The sequence below is a fragment of the Neovison vison genome, chromosome 8 (assembly GCF_020171115.1).
Source record: "Neovison vison isolate M4711 chromosome 8, ASM_NN_V1, whole genome shotgun sequence".
Lineage (NCBI taxonomy): Eukaryota > Metazoa > Chordata > Mammalia > Carnivora > Mustelidae > Neogale > Neogale vison.
Window position 1 is genome coordinate 59,953,518 of NC_058098.1, and position 15,496 is coordinate 59,969,013.

General features: G+C 42.8%; 1 protein-coding gene across 1 annotated transcript in view; it reads left to right on the plus strand.

The window, feature by feature from the left end:
• Positions 1 to 305: 305 nt before the first annotated feature.
• Positions 306 to 15,496, plus strand: part of SLC9A4 (solute carrier family 9 member A4) — a 63,700-nt gene continuing 48,509 nt past the window's right edge. Inside the window, exons 1-2 of the mRNA XM_044262425.1 lie at positions 306 to 1,268; positions 7,826 to 8,289. Of these exons, the coding sequence (XP_044118360.1) occupies positions 908 to 1,268; positions 7,826 to 8,289 (825 nt within the window). The 5' untranslated portion in view covers positions 306 to 907. The remainder of the gene's footprint in view (positions 1,269 to 7,825; positions 8,290 to 15,496) is intronic.

The following is a 15,496-nucleotide window of genomic DNA, read 5'->3' on the forward strand; positions in this document are numbered from 1 at the left end:
AATCGCTCTTCTCTACTCTCAAAAATGCCCTTGTGTGGATGATAATTACAAGACCACCTTAATCATTCATCATTAAACATGCAGAAGTGTATGTGCTTTTGGGTAAATTGGAAGGGGAGGTGAACCATGAGAGACTATGGACTCTGAAAAACAATCTGAGGGGTTTGAAGTGGCGGGGGGGGGGGGGGGGGGGTGGGAGGTTGGGGTAACAGGTGGTGGGTATTATAGAGGGCACGGCTTGCATGGAGCACTGGGTTTGGTGAAAAATTAATGAATACTGTTTTTCTGAAAATAAATAAATTGGAAAAAATAAATAAATAAAACATGGATCAAAAAAAAAAAAAAGCAGACGTGTCATTTTGCGGCTGCCCACTAGGTGTCAGCAGCGTAACCTCCGGAAAAACCCTCAAGGAGAGCATTTCATTACAAAAGTCCTATCAGAGCAAATAATTAAGTGCAGGAGCTACCTGCACCCTTGCCCATTCAAAACAAGTACGAGAGCAGGGGGAGGAGAGAAGGAACAGGTGCAGGACAGGTAGCTCCTTACTGAGACCTGGTGGAGAGGGAAGGATCGCCTTCCTAGTCAGAAGGACTCCAGTGATACCTGGAAGGCACACCGTGGTGTCCTTCTTAATTTTCACTCACAAGATGAAACCAGTGTGCCGTGAAGTGAGGAAACAGCTTTGAATGAAGACATGTTTTTCCCCTTCCCAAACTGTTCTTCAAATCACGATCGGATGAAGGTCACACAGGTGACTTGGGCTTTACCGGGTCTACTGAATGACTGACGCCTTGGAGCCAGAGGCTGAGTTGTCTGGACACAAATCCTTTAAAGGTGATTTAAAAACATCGACACTCAGAATTCCATGGCAAGCTCGGACTCTTCCTGGAATGACCCACAGACTGTATGTATATTACCTTTGACCCAGGAAGACGCCTCTGTGCTCTAGAAACCCTCCTTGAGGCAGATGTGTGGCACACAATCGCACACGGGGTAGGAGAAGCCCACAGCATGGGTTTTCCAATGCTTGTGCCTTTCAGTCCTTGGTGCTGGTTGCTACTGCTGGTGGTCCTCAAGTGTTCTGAAGCATCTTCAGATTTGAACAAATCCACAAATTCCACTGCCCAGCATGAACCTAATGTTCGGTTTGCTGCTGCCAGCTCAGAGGCCGATGAGAAGATATCTGTTTTTGCCCTGGATTATGACTACGTACAGATTCCTTATGAGGTCACCCTCTGGATACTTCTAGCATCCCTTGCAAAAATAGGTAAGTCCCCCAGATGCCTGGTTGTGGGAGTTGTTCTCCACGGGAGATAATATATGTGAACTTTCACATACATTTCACTTGTAGGTGGTGAACTACATGGATTTTAATGGTTTACTGCTATTAGATTAAAAAAAAAATCTGTTCCTTTGAGTCAAGGGAAAGTTGTAACTGCTTTTTATGAAGCCATGTAACACTTCAGGATTGTGCTTTGAAATTTGAGCAGACTTCTGGGTCCTGGGTTGTTTTGATTTCTTCTTATTTCAGGGTGACAACTATGGGACATTATTTGGCATGTAAAAATCTCGAGTTCTATGCATTAAAAACTAGGGAAAAGGCATTAGACCTTGGAATGATACCCATTGGAAATTTCAGGAGCACATAATGATTCTTCTGTAAAATAGTCTTCCTTCATTCTTGGCCATGTAACTGTGGGCTTCATCAATGACTCCCATTGTTTATTCTTTAAAAGTGACATGTGCTCCTTGCAGAATGACAGAAAGCAAGGAACAAGACAATCACAGGCCACTCTTATATCACCCAGTGGTGGGATATGGGGGCGTAAGGGAGGATATGTCAGTAAAATACTGGTTTATGCCTGAGCCAAATGGTGCCAGTGGGGTACCTCTGCTTTCCTTTGTGAAATAAAGGGAGTTTCAAGTTCGTGGATTAAATTCTAATCAGGGTTATTTGTGCCAAAACCCAAAATAATGGTTTACACCCTGTGAACCTTTAATCCCTAACTCCACCCCCCTTTCTCCCTAAAACCATCTTATTCCAAAGTGAAAAACTGATACAGTTATCTCAGTCATTATGCAGGACATCTCCTTTGCCTCTGTTAGGAACTTTATTACTTGATAGATAAGTTGTCCTAGTGGGATAGAATCTATGATTCATTTGGATGCTTATTTATAATTTTCCCCTAGCATGGGTGTGAAACAAGGGTTGAGCCTTGGGATCTGGCAGATAACTCCTGGGGATCAGGTCTGCGGGCTCCGTCTCCCCATCTTACTCCCTCCCGGGAATGACGGGGTACGAGTGTAATCTCTAGATGCCCTTCACAATTGCTACTCATTTTGATCTAGTAAAGTGTGAAGAGAATGGAAATTGTTAATTAGAAGAACTCCTGTGTGTGATTTATCCAACCATTAAATTACATAGAGGGTCTCCTGTTAATTTCTCCAAAGTGCTCAAGTGAAAATGGCTTTCTGATGGGATAAATTCACAGTTCAGAGGTAGGATTCTACCACCTTTCACGCAACTGCATGGGCGCGGATATCATTCGAAGTGATCTTAGGTGGATCTTGTCTTTTCCTGGGTGAACAATACTGTCCCCACCCACTCCTTCCCTCTTTACAGTAAAGGACGAAGTTGGACCGGGAATCAAGGAACTAGAGCTGTCACTGACCGGCTAGTCACATTGTCTAAGTCTTTGCTGTGAAATTATTTCTAAGACCTCCTTTTGGTGCAAATAAGGATTTTCTAGTGGCAAAAAGGTTTACATGTTATGTCAGTGAACGGTTCAATGCAGAAAGGATATATTTTATCTTGGTCTTATATTAGCATAAAACTCAGATTTTTCTTTTTAGAATATTGCACATATCCAGACCCACAATGTCTAGAAGCTCAGAGGATGGTAAGGATGCTGCTCTTCACAGGACTACAGGCTTAAATGGTCTTGATTTTCATTTTGGTGAAATGCAGCATACTTTAGAAAAAGAAAGTAACTTTAGTAGGTTATCATTTGGATCATTTTTTTTAAGATTTTATTTTTTATTTGACACACACACACACACACACACACACACACACACACATAGCTAAAGAGGGAACACAAGCAGGGGTAGTGGGAGACGGAGAAGTAGCCTTCCTGCTGAGCAGGGAGCCTGAAGCGGGGCTTGATCCCAGGACCTGGAATTATGACCTGAGCCAAAGGCAAACCCTTAACGACTGAGCCACCGAGGCGCCCCTGGATCATTCTCATTCAAATACAATTTCATGCTTTCTAGCCTTTAAGAACTCAGACTATTTCTATATTGGATATGAAAAGAAGGCTACATTTAGTGATTATTATTTCTTATGTCAAGTACTGGGCTCATAGTTTTCTATATGGTGGCTCATTTGCTTGGGGCAAAAAAAAAATGACATAAAAGTTTCACACATGAAGAATCTATATAGATTTTTTAGATTCTGTATTGTGAAACTTGAATCAAAATATAATTAACAATATTATATTTAACATCCATTCATTTTTTTTAAAGATTTTTATTTATTTATTTGACAGACAGAGATCACGAGTAAGCAGAGAGGCAGACAGAGAGAGAGGAGGAAGTAGGCTTCCCACGGAGCAGAGAGCCCGATGTCGGGCTTGATCCCAGGACCCTGGGATCATGACCTGAGCCAAAGACAGAGGCTTAACCCACTGAGCCACCCAGGTGCTTCTTAACATTCATTCTTTCATTCAGTCATTCTGTTGACACACATTTTTTGAATACCCCTACCATACATCGTAATGCCCACGGTTCCTGGCCTCAAGGGACTTAGCATGATGGGGGAAACAGATGAATCTAGCACTGCCTGGCAGGTGCTCGGACACAAGAACATCACAACTCTCCCCCAATTCTTTTTAAAACAGCCAACTCTATGTGTTATAGAAGAATATTATAGAACAAAGATAATACCGAGTCATCTCAGATTTTGTTGTTTATCTTTTATTTTAGTTCCACTCCTTGGCACATTACAGAAGGGTGTTCCTTGAGTCATTGGGCAGAATGGAATGGTAGAACCATCTCTGACTTTCAGGCAGGACATTGCTATCAGTGGCCATTTAAATTTCAGGCGCTGGAACTGAAAACTCTCAGTGACAACTCAGGACGGATGCTGTGGTCCATCATGAAAGAAAAAGAGAACTGGAGAGTGTGATGCACATGATGCATATTGCCCTACTTTACAGTGCACAGTGCCTCTTCCTGCTACCATCGTGTAGGTGTAACTTGGCTTAGACAGGTGGATCCATTTCAGGAAACTTGATTCCTGGAAGAAGGACCAACTGGGAAGACACAGAGCCTGAGGAAATCACACTATAGTCTCTTCCACCTCTTTTACATGTTAAAGAATTCAATGTAGTTAAAAGGAGCACGAATTGAAGAAGAGGAAGAAGGAGGAGGAGGGTGGGGAGGAGGACAAGAAAGCTGTTGTTAAGGAACAAAGAGAGCAGGACTCTGAGAATCTTGAAGGAGACCTCAAACTGGTCTTAAAGCCAATGTGTAGGCTTGTGGTTTTGAACAGTCCCTTGATACTAATATATCCTATCATAATAACCTACCTGCTGATTACAAATGAAATTCAAAGCTGTGATTAGGTGAACCTGCAGACTCTTGGATGGCTGTCTTTTTTTTTATTTTAATTTTTTTATTTCAAGTTTTATTTAAATTCTAGTTTGTTAACATATACGGTAAAATTGGTTTCTCGTAGAGAATTTAGTGATTTATCACTTACATGTAACACCCAGTACTCATCACAACAAGTGCCCATCACCCATTTAACCCATCCCCCCACCCACGTCCCTCCATCAACCCTCAGTTTGTTCTCTATAGTTAAGAGTCTCTTATGATTTGCCTCTCTCTCTCTCTTTTTTTTCTTCCCTTATGTTCATCTGTTTTGTTTCTTAAATTCCGCATATGAGTGAAATCATATGGTATTTATCGTTCTCTAACTGACTTATTTCACTTAATATAATACACTCTAGCTCCACCCACATTGTTACAAAAGGCAAGATTTCATTCTTTTCGATAGCTGAGTAATATTCCATTGTGTATATGTGTGGGTGTGTGTCTGTATACATATACATACATATATACACGTATGTATACATCTATATGTATACACTTATGTATATATATACACATATATGTATATGTGTATATATACACATATAGATGTATACATACATGTATATACACACATCCATCAACTTACGAATGGATAAAGAAGATGTGGGTGTGTGTCTCTACATACATACATACATATAAATACATGTATGTATACATATATCTTTACATGTATGTATACATACATGTATTTATATGTATGTATGTATGTAGAGACACACACCCACCTTCTTTATCCATTTGTAAGCTGATGGACGTGTGGGCTCTTTCCACAGTTTGGCTATTGTTGATAATGCTGCTATAAACACTGGGGAGCATGTGCCCCTTTGAATCTGTATTTTTGCATCCTTTGGGTAAATACCTAGTGTGCAATTGCTGGACCATAAGGTAGTTTTATTTGTAACTATTTGAGGAGCCAACGTACTGTTTTCCAGTGTGGCTGCACCATTTGCATTTCCAGCACCCCAAAATATATAATCCAGTTAAGAAATGAGCAGAAGACATGAACAGACATTTTTCCAAAGAAGACATCCAGATGGCCAACAGACACATGAAAAGATGCTCAACATCACTCATCATCAGGGAAATACAAATCAAAGCCACAATGAGATACCACCTCCTTCCTGTAAGAATGGCTAAAATGGAATTAAAATTAAAATTCCTAAGGAGATATTCAATAGCTCACTATGGCCTGTAGAGAAATCTACATTACTTAGCCTTGAACTCAAGACCCTGTCTTATTTGGTCCAATCATCTATGGACTCTTCTTCCAGTATTCTTCCCAACTCATAAAAACTTTGCTGCAACCAGGTGCATCTCCTCAATAAATGCCAGATATATCTCACTGGGCTATTCCTGTCTCCCCTTTTTTTCTTTGGGGTTATTATCCCCATTTAAAATCTCTTCCATTCTGCTGTCCAAATATGTAAGTCCTAGTCACTCTCCCAACAACCTGTTCAATTCCTACTTCTCATATAAAAGCTTCTCTGGTGAACATTTAACCAGATCGATCATTCATGTACACAGTTATAGATTCTTCCAGCAAACAGACCAACTGTTGTGGGCAAGACACCTTGCTAATCACTTTGGGTCAGTTGGAAAAATTTGGAGGTTAGTAGGGCAGATAAGTCATGCACAGAAAATGGTAGGAAGAGAACATTGTTGTTAGACAGATACTGATAAAATATTACAGTATTTCAGAGGAAGGCATATGATTTCTTTGGGAAGTGGCCGGGAAAAGTTTAATTTTGAAGACCAAGAAGGACCTAAATAGGTTGAAGAAAAGAACAATTCGGGCAGCAATAAATAAAGATACAAAAGGGGACCACAGGGAAAAGGTGTGTGGTTGGCTGTCACATAGGATGCATAAGAAGGATAATGTTGGGTGGAAGGGATACTGACTTGGAGAGAACCCTGGAGTGGCCTGCTGTGCACTGATCTCTTCTCCTGTTTGGTGGCATGGTCAATGTACACTTCACTGCATTCTTATGCACTGCCTTGTCTTTGTTTTCCTATTTGTTAATGTCTTATTTCTTAAATGTGTTAAAAAAGCTGGAATTATAATAATCCTGTTTGGTTCTTCACATCACACACAGTGCTCAGCAGTGCCATACATACCCTCAGCTAAAAATCTGTGAGATGCTTTGTGTGCCTTGAGAGTCCTAGGTCGGGAATGACATGAGCAGATACACAAGATTTGGAAAAGTCATCTGACAGTGGAAGGTGGAACGGGCCGGGGAGTTGAAGGTGAGACAGGAGACCAGGAAGCCAGTGCAGAAGTCAGGATGGGACATGGAGAGCCCCTATATAAAGGTGATGACTGTATGAATAAGGAGGAGGAGATGGTCCTTAGGTGCAGCCACTGAGAGACACAGATGACGAAAGAGGGAGCTGGTTGCACGAGGAGCAAAGTGATGGGGGTTAAGGAAATGCAACTTGATTTCCTTCCCTTTTTTAAAGATGTATTTATTTATTTTAGAAAGAGAGAGCGTTTGTGAGTGGCGGGAAGGGTGGAGGGAGGGAATCCTCACATAGACTCCCCACTGAGCATAGAGGCTGACATGAGGGCTCCATCCCATGACCCATAAGATCGTAACCTGAGCCAAAACCAAGAGTCAGACACTCAACTGACTGAACCACCCAGGCACCCCTTGATTTCCATCGTATGCAGCTGACCAGATGGCAGTGTCATTTGTTAAATGAGGAAAATACAACAAAAGACTGAATTTTCATTTATTGGCTTAGTGGAAGGTAAGTTTGGAAGAAGCTGACGGTGATTGACTCTGAATGAGCCTTAGAGGGTCTAGAGCCTCTCAAGGAGCCTTAGAGCTCCTTGCACAGGAGCTTCACCTCCTTGCTCTTCTTCTCTCACTGCCCTCTCAGACCCTGTGAAGTGGGGAAACAGGACAGAGGAAGAGGAGGGGACAGCGGACTAAGGACTAATCTGAGACCTGCACTGAGCCTGGCCTGTTAAGTACGTGATCTGACTGGAAGCCCTGGCAACACTTCCAGTCCCTGCTGCAGACAGGGTGCTAAGGCTCAGGGAGACACATCACCCCAGGTCTCATCTGCTTGGTTTCAAAGGCCTCTTCTTCACCAGTCTCCTGGTATCTTCATGCCAGAGCCATTTTATTAGCAAACATCTCAGTGTAGTTCTCTGCTCTTTTCTAGGCTTCCATCTTTACCACAGACTACCAGGCCTCATGCCAGAAAGCTGCCTCCTCATCATAGTTGGGGCTCTGGTGGGCGCCATCATCTTCGGCACTGACCATAAATCTCCTCCCGTCATGGATTCAAGCATCTACTTCCTGTACCTCCTTCCACCCATCGTTCTGGAGGGTGGTTACTTCATGCCCACCCGGCCCTTCTTTGAGAACATTGGGTCCATCCTGTGGTGGGCAGGCCTAGGGGCCCTGATCAATGCCTTCGGCATTGGCCTCTCTCTCTACCTTATCTGCCAGATCAAAGCTTTTGGCCTCACTGACGTCAACCTGCTTCAGAACCTGCTATTTGGCAGCCTGATCTCAGCCGTGGACCCCGTGGCCGTGCTGGCTGTGTTCGAGGAGGCGCGTGTGAACGAGCCACTCTACATGATGATCTTCGGGGAGGCCCTTCTCAATGACGGCATTAGTGTGGTAAGCATGCAGTGAGCATGTCCCCAGGGAGAGCAGGGGTCAGGGTGGACCTGGAGACAGGAGTCTGTCCTCAGGACAATGGGAGAAGGCTGAGCAGGACTGGGTCTTGGCTAGGTGGGGATAGGCTTTGGTCAATGGAATGTGACCCAAGTTCTGGTGACTTCTCTTATGACCTGCATCAAGTGTATAATTACTTGTTAACAGTGTTTTTCATTCAGTAGCCAGATGACCTCTTTAAAGAGAGAAAAAGTAGAGGACATATCTATCATTGTTTAGTTAAACTCAAGTTTTCACTTAGCAAGAGGGAACTGCTGCCAAGGGCTCATCTGGTTTTCACACTGGGATAAAAAGTACTTAACCATTTTTCTTTTCTCTCTTTCACTGGACCTCATCCTCCTTCTTTTTATGTACTTTTTGTTTGTTTGTTTTTAACGTGTTGCATGAGATGACGAAGTCAAATAAAAGATGGGGTAGGAAGGGAATTGAAAAGGATTTGCAAAAATACCTTGGCTGGCATATCTGTCTTGATTGCCTGACTCCTCCAGAATATGTGAATTAGACAATTTTGCTTTAGAACTCCCAGAGAGAAGCTGAGAAAAATTTAACAGGCTGAGTCAACATATAGTGTTAAGGCCCAGAAGATATCTTTGGTGCTGGGATAGTCAGACTAGACACTCCCACCCGTTAGTTGTGTTACATTACTACAAACCTTCACCAGGTGTTAGTCTAGGAAACTTTTGTATATAGTTTGATTTCCCTTCCTTACTTAAATTTCTATCACATCACATGATACTAGAATGCACTTTCAGTGTAGAAGACTCGAACGGTACAAAATTACACAGCATAAAAACACAAAAGCCTCCCCTTGTCCTTCTCCTCACTGTCTACAGTAACTCTGATCAGTTTTTATTGGCTTCCCTGTCTTTATTATATGTGTATATGTATATAAGTGTATATGCACACACACATATATGTAGGTGTATATTATTTTGCATAAATTGGGTGCGATTATATGTATTGCTTAAAAATAACAAGTCTTGGAATTCATTCTATGTCATTTTAATTGTTAGGTAGTGTTTCACAGATTACATTGATGATAATTTATTTAACCATTTCCTCACAGATGGATATTCAAATTGCTCCCAATTTTTCACCTTTATTTTGTTTTCTTTTTTTTTAATTTCTCTTAAAAAAATAGGATGTTGTATTGAATATTCTTGTTTCTGCATGCATCTCTTTTTGTTTGTGAGTATTTTTATAGGATATTTTGTCAGAAGTGAAATTTTAAAAGTGAATACCTTCAAAAGTTTGAAAGATGCTGCTATTTTAATCACCTCCTCTTCATGGGGTTGATGAGGGAAGGATTCCTGCCCCAGGGATAGAAGTGACAGCTCACCATAAAGAGATGACACCAACTAGATGCATATACTCACAGCCCAGGGGAGGAGGACGCTGCACACAACACAGGGTCACATGGGTGCTACATGTGGAAACAGAGGGAACAATCAGGGGTATGGGAGTAAGGCTTTGTTGTAGCAAGAAGAGAGGTGCCTCCTGGTTCCCACAGGATGACGTGATTGGTTTGTTTTACATAACTCCACAGGCTGTCAGGAGATTGACACCGAATACTCAGGGATGAGCAGGTATGGCACCAGTCCCAGCAGTAAGGAGGGCTATTTGGCCAGCAGGTAATCAGACTGGGGAGGAAAGTTTGCAGTTACATGATTGAGGACCCTCCCAGCTTTACCAAATGACAAGGTAGCACATAACATTGGATCTTAATTTTAGGTCTTACACCATAGCTGCTAGAATTTTCTGGAAACTCCTTTGGTCTTATATTTTCCATAGACAGTGCATTAAATATTAGTATATTAAGTATTTTCTTTATTGAAGCCCACAACGGACATTGCTTCTTAATGTTTTCCAATCAAATGAGCAAAAACGGGTTAGGCATGTTTGTTTAATTTGCATACATCTCTTCCATGATATTGCATCATTAGTGTTTTTCATGCTGTGAATTGGAGGTTCATATCCTCTTACAGTTGCCAGACTTTAAAAAACAACAACAACAACTGAGGATACCCAGTTAAATTGAAATTTCACATAAACAATGAATTTTTTTAATGTGTGCCCCAGTTATTGTATGCAAATACCACACCCTGTCCGTTTTCTTTGCTGTTTTTTTATTTTTTGATTTGTAGAAACTCATTAAATTATCTAAATTTGAAACCTTTGAGTATTACATGCATATCAAATACTTTCTCTCATTCTGTCACTTAAAATTTTTTAGACTAAGATTTTTTTTATCCTATAAAAGTTTTAAATTATTATGAGCTCAAACCTAATGTACTCTTTTATTTTCTCTGCAATTTATATTTTGTTTGCAGAGATTGTATCTAACCAAAGAACATGCAAACATTTTTTTTAAGATCTTATTTATTTATTTTACAGACAGAGAGTAAGTGCCAGCCAGGGGTGGGGCAGAGGGAGAGACAGAATCTCAAGCAGAATTCCTGCTGAGTGCAGAGCCTGGTGCAGAGCCTGATCTCATGACCCTGAGATCATGACCTGAGCTGAAATCAAGAGTTGGCCACTTTACGACTGAATCACACAGGCACCCCACAAACATTTTTTTTTTTCTTTTTCATCTTTTACAATTAGCTATTTAATTCATCTGGTACACAATGCTTTATAGTGAGGACTTCATGCTAAAGTAGATAGTACAGGGACAAAAGTCTCCTAAAAAGTAATCCAAGGCATCTAGTTTGGATTCACCAAGTGAAGGAGACCCATACATGAAGTTGGAAGTCAATTTATTGATTCATAATGCGAATCTCTAACCGTTTAAGAAGATGCTGAACTCATTAGGGCTCCATAGTCTTTCCTTCTGGGCAAGTTCCACAGGAAGCCAAGTTGTCAGAAACTGAGAGGGGAGGCTGGGAGTCCAGACTCCAGACTCCCGCCCTATGCCTCAGAATCACCTCAGTGATTCACCTCATGAATATTTGAATGTCCAAACCCCATCTCAGACTCTCCGAGAATGAACCTGGCAATCTGTACTTTAACAGGCACCTCTGATGATTGTTGACACTTGAGAACTCTTGGTTTCCTTCCTTTAAGTTGAGAGTAGCTGCTGTATCTTGACGTAAAATAGTTCTATGTTTGGAACAAGGGAAGCTCTCTCCTCACACTGGGCTGGATTGACTCTGAGATCCCCTTTCCTCACCCCATTCTGTCTTTAGATATTTTCATCCTTTCAGTGTTCTTACAATGGAGTAAGTGGCCTCAGCTGGGAGCCTATCCACTCCCAAGATGGCCCCTCTAAGCAATGAGGTGTTCATTTCACAGTTAACCTTCCAAAGATTTCACTTAAATTCAAGTTATTGGGTGTTACTTGCTTACTGTAACTCCCACTCCCGGCAGCATCACTGAGGAGGCTTATCTGTGATAACATCAAAGGCACCTCTTGGCAGGCCATTCCGAGGTAATTAATTCTTCAACCTTTTCTTCACCAGTGCCTTTCCAAATATCACTTCTTGTCATTTTCCCAGAACATGCTATTTATAGCACTGGACTCTGTTACCTCTTTGGTGTTGCCTCTGAACTTGAGAATCTGACGTCCCTCTGAATTTTCTCTTGATTTTACATCTAGAGCCAATCACAGCTTGGTTTCTGGTTGGAGTTTCTTGGCTAACAAGATTTGTTTGACTTTCCCAAAGTTTAATTGTTTCCACTTGGACTTTTTTTTTTTAATGATCATTTCAAAATAAAATTGCAATTTTCAACCCACCACAGTATCTGCTGAGGGCACTGCTGTGACCTCCAATGGGCCAAGCTGTAGTTGTGTTGGCCGCAAGGGGGTCACCCACACGTCACTCCTGGGTCATTCTGTGGTTGCCCACAGCACAGTGAGTATTAAGTGTGTGCTGGGGCACTTCTGTGACCCAATGTGAAACCAGAGAAGCTCCAGGGCCAGATTTAGAAGGCAGTTTGAAAGCAACTGGTATTTAATGCTGTCCAGTTGTATTTTGAGCAAAGGCCCTTGCACTCACCCTTTCATTGAGGAAGGGGCCTTCCCGAGGGCAGCAGTCACAAGCATGCTCTTTCAGCAGAAAGTCTGAGTCATCGGGAAAGGGATCTGTGATTTGTGGGTTACATGTGACATCTCCACGGATCTTTATCCACTGAAGAGACACTTTCTCAGTAAAGAAGAGCTGTTCTAGAATTGTCAAAATACCAATTGGACCCTCTAGGTCTCTTGTCCTACGTATTTTTCCCTCTTGCTGAACATTTCACCAGAACACACCCTTAGTGGTAGGCAAAGGGAGCAGAGACAAAACCCGAATAGCTCTAATATGATCACTAGCACCCCCGTTTGAACGACATGGCCAAAGTCATAGCAAGGGACTATATCCAGCTAGTGTATCCGGGCCCTGGGTGGGATCACCTCAACCCTTATTATTTTATTAAATTCTTGCATTTTACTATGACCCATGACTTAACAACCCCATTTCACAGATAAAGAAAACAAGGCAAAGGAAGTTAAAATAAATTGAACAAGGGCATTTTTGCTTCACAAAGGACAGTCTGGAAAAGACACACAGCTCTGCCCTATTCCAATCTTTTTCCTTGTATTCTTACCTCTTGCCTTTCTTCCTTTTCTTTCTCTTTCTTCCCTTCTTTCCCTCCCTCTCTTCCTTTCTTCCTTCCTTCCTCCCTTCCTTCCTCTCTCTTTCTTTCTAAAGATTTTATTTTTAAATAATCTCTACACCAAGCAAGGGGCTTGAACTCACAACACCGAGGGCAAGAGTTGCCTCTCTACCCACTCAGCCCATCCTTTTGAACTTCCAACTCATGGAGTCCCAAGGGATATGAGAGAACCCATGTGTTACCACTGAGTGCCCTGGGCTCATGTCCACTTAGCAGGGAAGCCAGTGCTCTTTGAATTGGCTAACGGGGCTGAGTCCAACTTGTGGCTCCGGGAAAGGTTCTGATCATCTCTGTGCCTCATTTCTGTAAATATTGGAATGATGAGATTCCTTAGCTCCTAGGGTCACTGGAAAATTCCTATTAAACATGCATGAGTACTCAACACGCAGGGAGCGCTCAGTGAGTGTATCGCAGAAGCTCCTAGACACGGCATGGCTGTTGGCTTACTCTTAGTGGGCAGTCGGCTTGAAATATGGTGCTACTTCATTTTCTGGAGGCAGATGGTTCTCCCTGAGGGAAGATTGTTTCTCCCTGGTTTTCCGTGAGTCAGTCAGTTTCCCTGAGTCAGTTTGCTACCAAAGTCTCTTTTGTGTCTCATCTCTCCCCATCTTCCCCCTCCTCCACCTCATCTGAGAGGTCCAAGAGGCCAGCACAGGCAGGACTGACACTTGAGCCGGGGCGGAGGGTTCCAGAGCAGTCTGCTCCTGACTGGTACTCCATGCTCTCCCTCCTCTCTCCCTCTCTCCCTGCGCTTTCTTTCCCTCTGACTTTCTTTCCTTTGTATTCATCTGGCATCTTGCTGCGTTGGAGTCCACCCTCCAGCACAACAGTGAATGAGAGAGTAGTAGAGGGAGGGCAAATGAAAATATCTGACTGAACACAGACCTCCGGCCCCTCACGTGGCTGGTGCTTCATGGAGATTTCCTTATTCAAGATTCAATGCAACCTGATGTAGCCAGGGTTGTTGTCCCCATGGCATGAAGGGACAGTATTACAGGTTAAGAAGAGAGACACCCCCCACTCCCACCCCGGACTCCAACCTCCAGGTTCGCATCTCCTGTTGGTTCTTCTTGCTTCTTTGAGCCTCTGAATTCACAGATCGCCAGGTGCTTATGGTTCTTCCTTGTTATTTTTATTATAAAGACACAGATGGTCTGGAAGTTGTTTTTTGGATACAATTTATTCTATGTGGTTCAGGAGCCAAGAGATAGAATGAAAAGTTGCCCTCCCCCTGTTTTTCCAGCCTGGTTTTCTAAGGCAGAAATCCATAGCACCAGGTTCTTCACAGAGAGATTTTGCCTTTCATTCAATTTACCCCTTTGTTTATTATGCATGCTTGTTGCTGGCCTTAGATCCTAAATTGCCGGACCCCTTATGCTAGAATTCCCTGCCCTCCTCTCGTCTCATCTTGCCATCCCTTTGCCAGCCTAACTTGGCAAACTATTTGCCAGGTGAACCCCGTGATTCCGCTGCTAGCAGCTCCTGCCATCATTCCTACGACCTTCGGCTCATGTCATGATCCCAGGGTCCTGGAATCGAGCCCCAAACTGGGCTCCCTGCTTCTCTCAGCAGGGAGCCTACTTCTCCCTCTCCCTCTGCCTGCAGTTCCTCCTGCTTGTGCTCTCTCTGTGTCAAATAAATAAAAATAAAATCTTAAAAAACAACAATGATGAAAGGACCAGGTTCTGAGAGTTTGGGGTTGGTGAAAGTGGAGATTCAGGGATGTGGTGTGTCTGGAGAGAGCATGGAAGCTCCACACACACTGTCCCTGTGCCTTACCCTATGCACCCCTCCATCAGGCTGTTTCTGAGTTATAATCACCTATACCAAACTGGTAATCTGGTCAGTAAAATGCTTCTCTGGAGTCTGGAGGGTGAGTTCCGTGAGCCATTCTGGCACATAAATAGAATCTGAGGAGGGGGTTGTTGGAACCTCCTTTTTATGTCCAGCTGATTAGAGACACAGGTGACAACTTGGACTTGTGATTGGCATCTGGAGTGCAGGTGGGGAGGACATTCCTGTGGGACTGAGTCCTTCACCTGTGGGGTCTGACGCTATCTGCAGTTGAGTTAATTGCTCAGAGTTGTAGGATTAATCAGACTGATAGCTACTGGTGTCAGAATTGGGTGTTAGTAATAACACAAGTCCACCTATGTGAGTGCTCCTGAGTCAGGAATCTCCTCACACCCTAGGTGATGCCACGGTACCCGGTCGATCAGGCGGTCTAAGCTTTTCCTAGAGAAGAGCTGTGTGCAAACTTGACTCTTTAGTGGGCATGGTAGACATTATTTTCTTGTCCTCTTTTTACCTCCTTATTTCCTTATTTCAACTTATTCAGGCTCCTAGGATAGGAAGTGAGAGGCTCCACATACAAGTATACAGTTTCCTCTGGCCAAGAATGTAGGAAGCTCAGGGTAGAAGACAGAGGCAAAACTTAACAAGTTGTACAATCTTGAGTAGGTGGCTCAATCTATTTGTGTCTCCATTTTGCCATGTG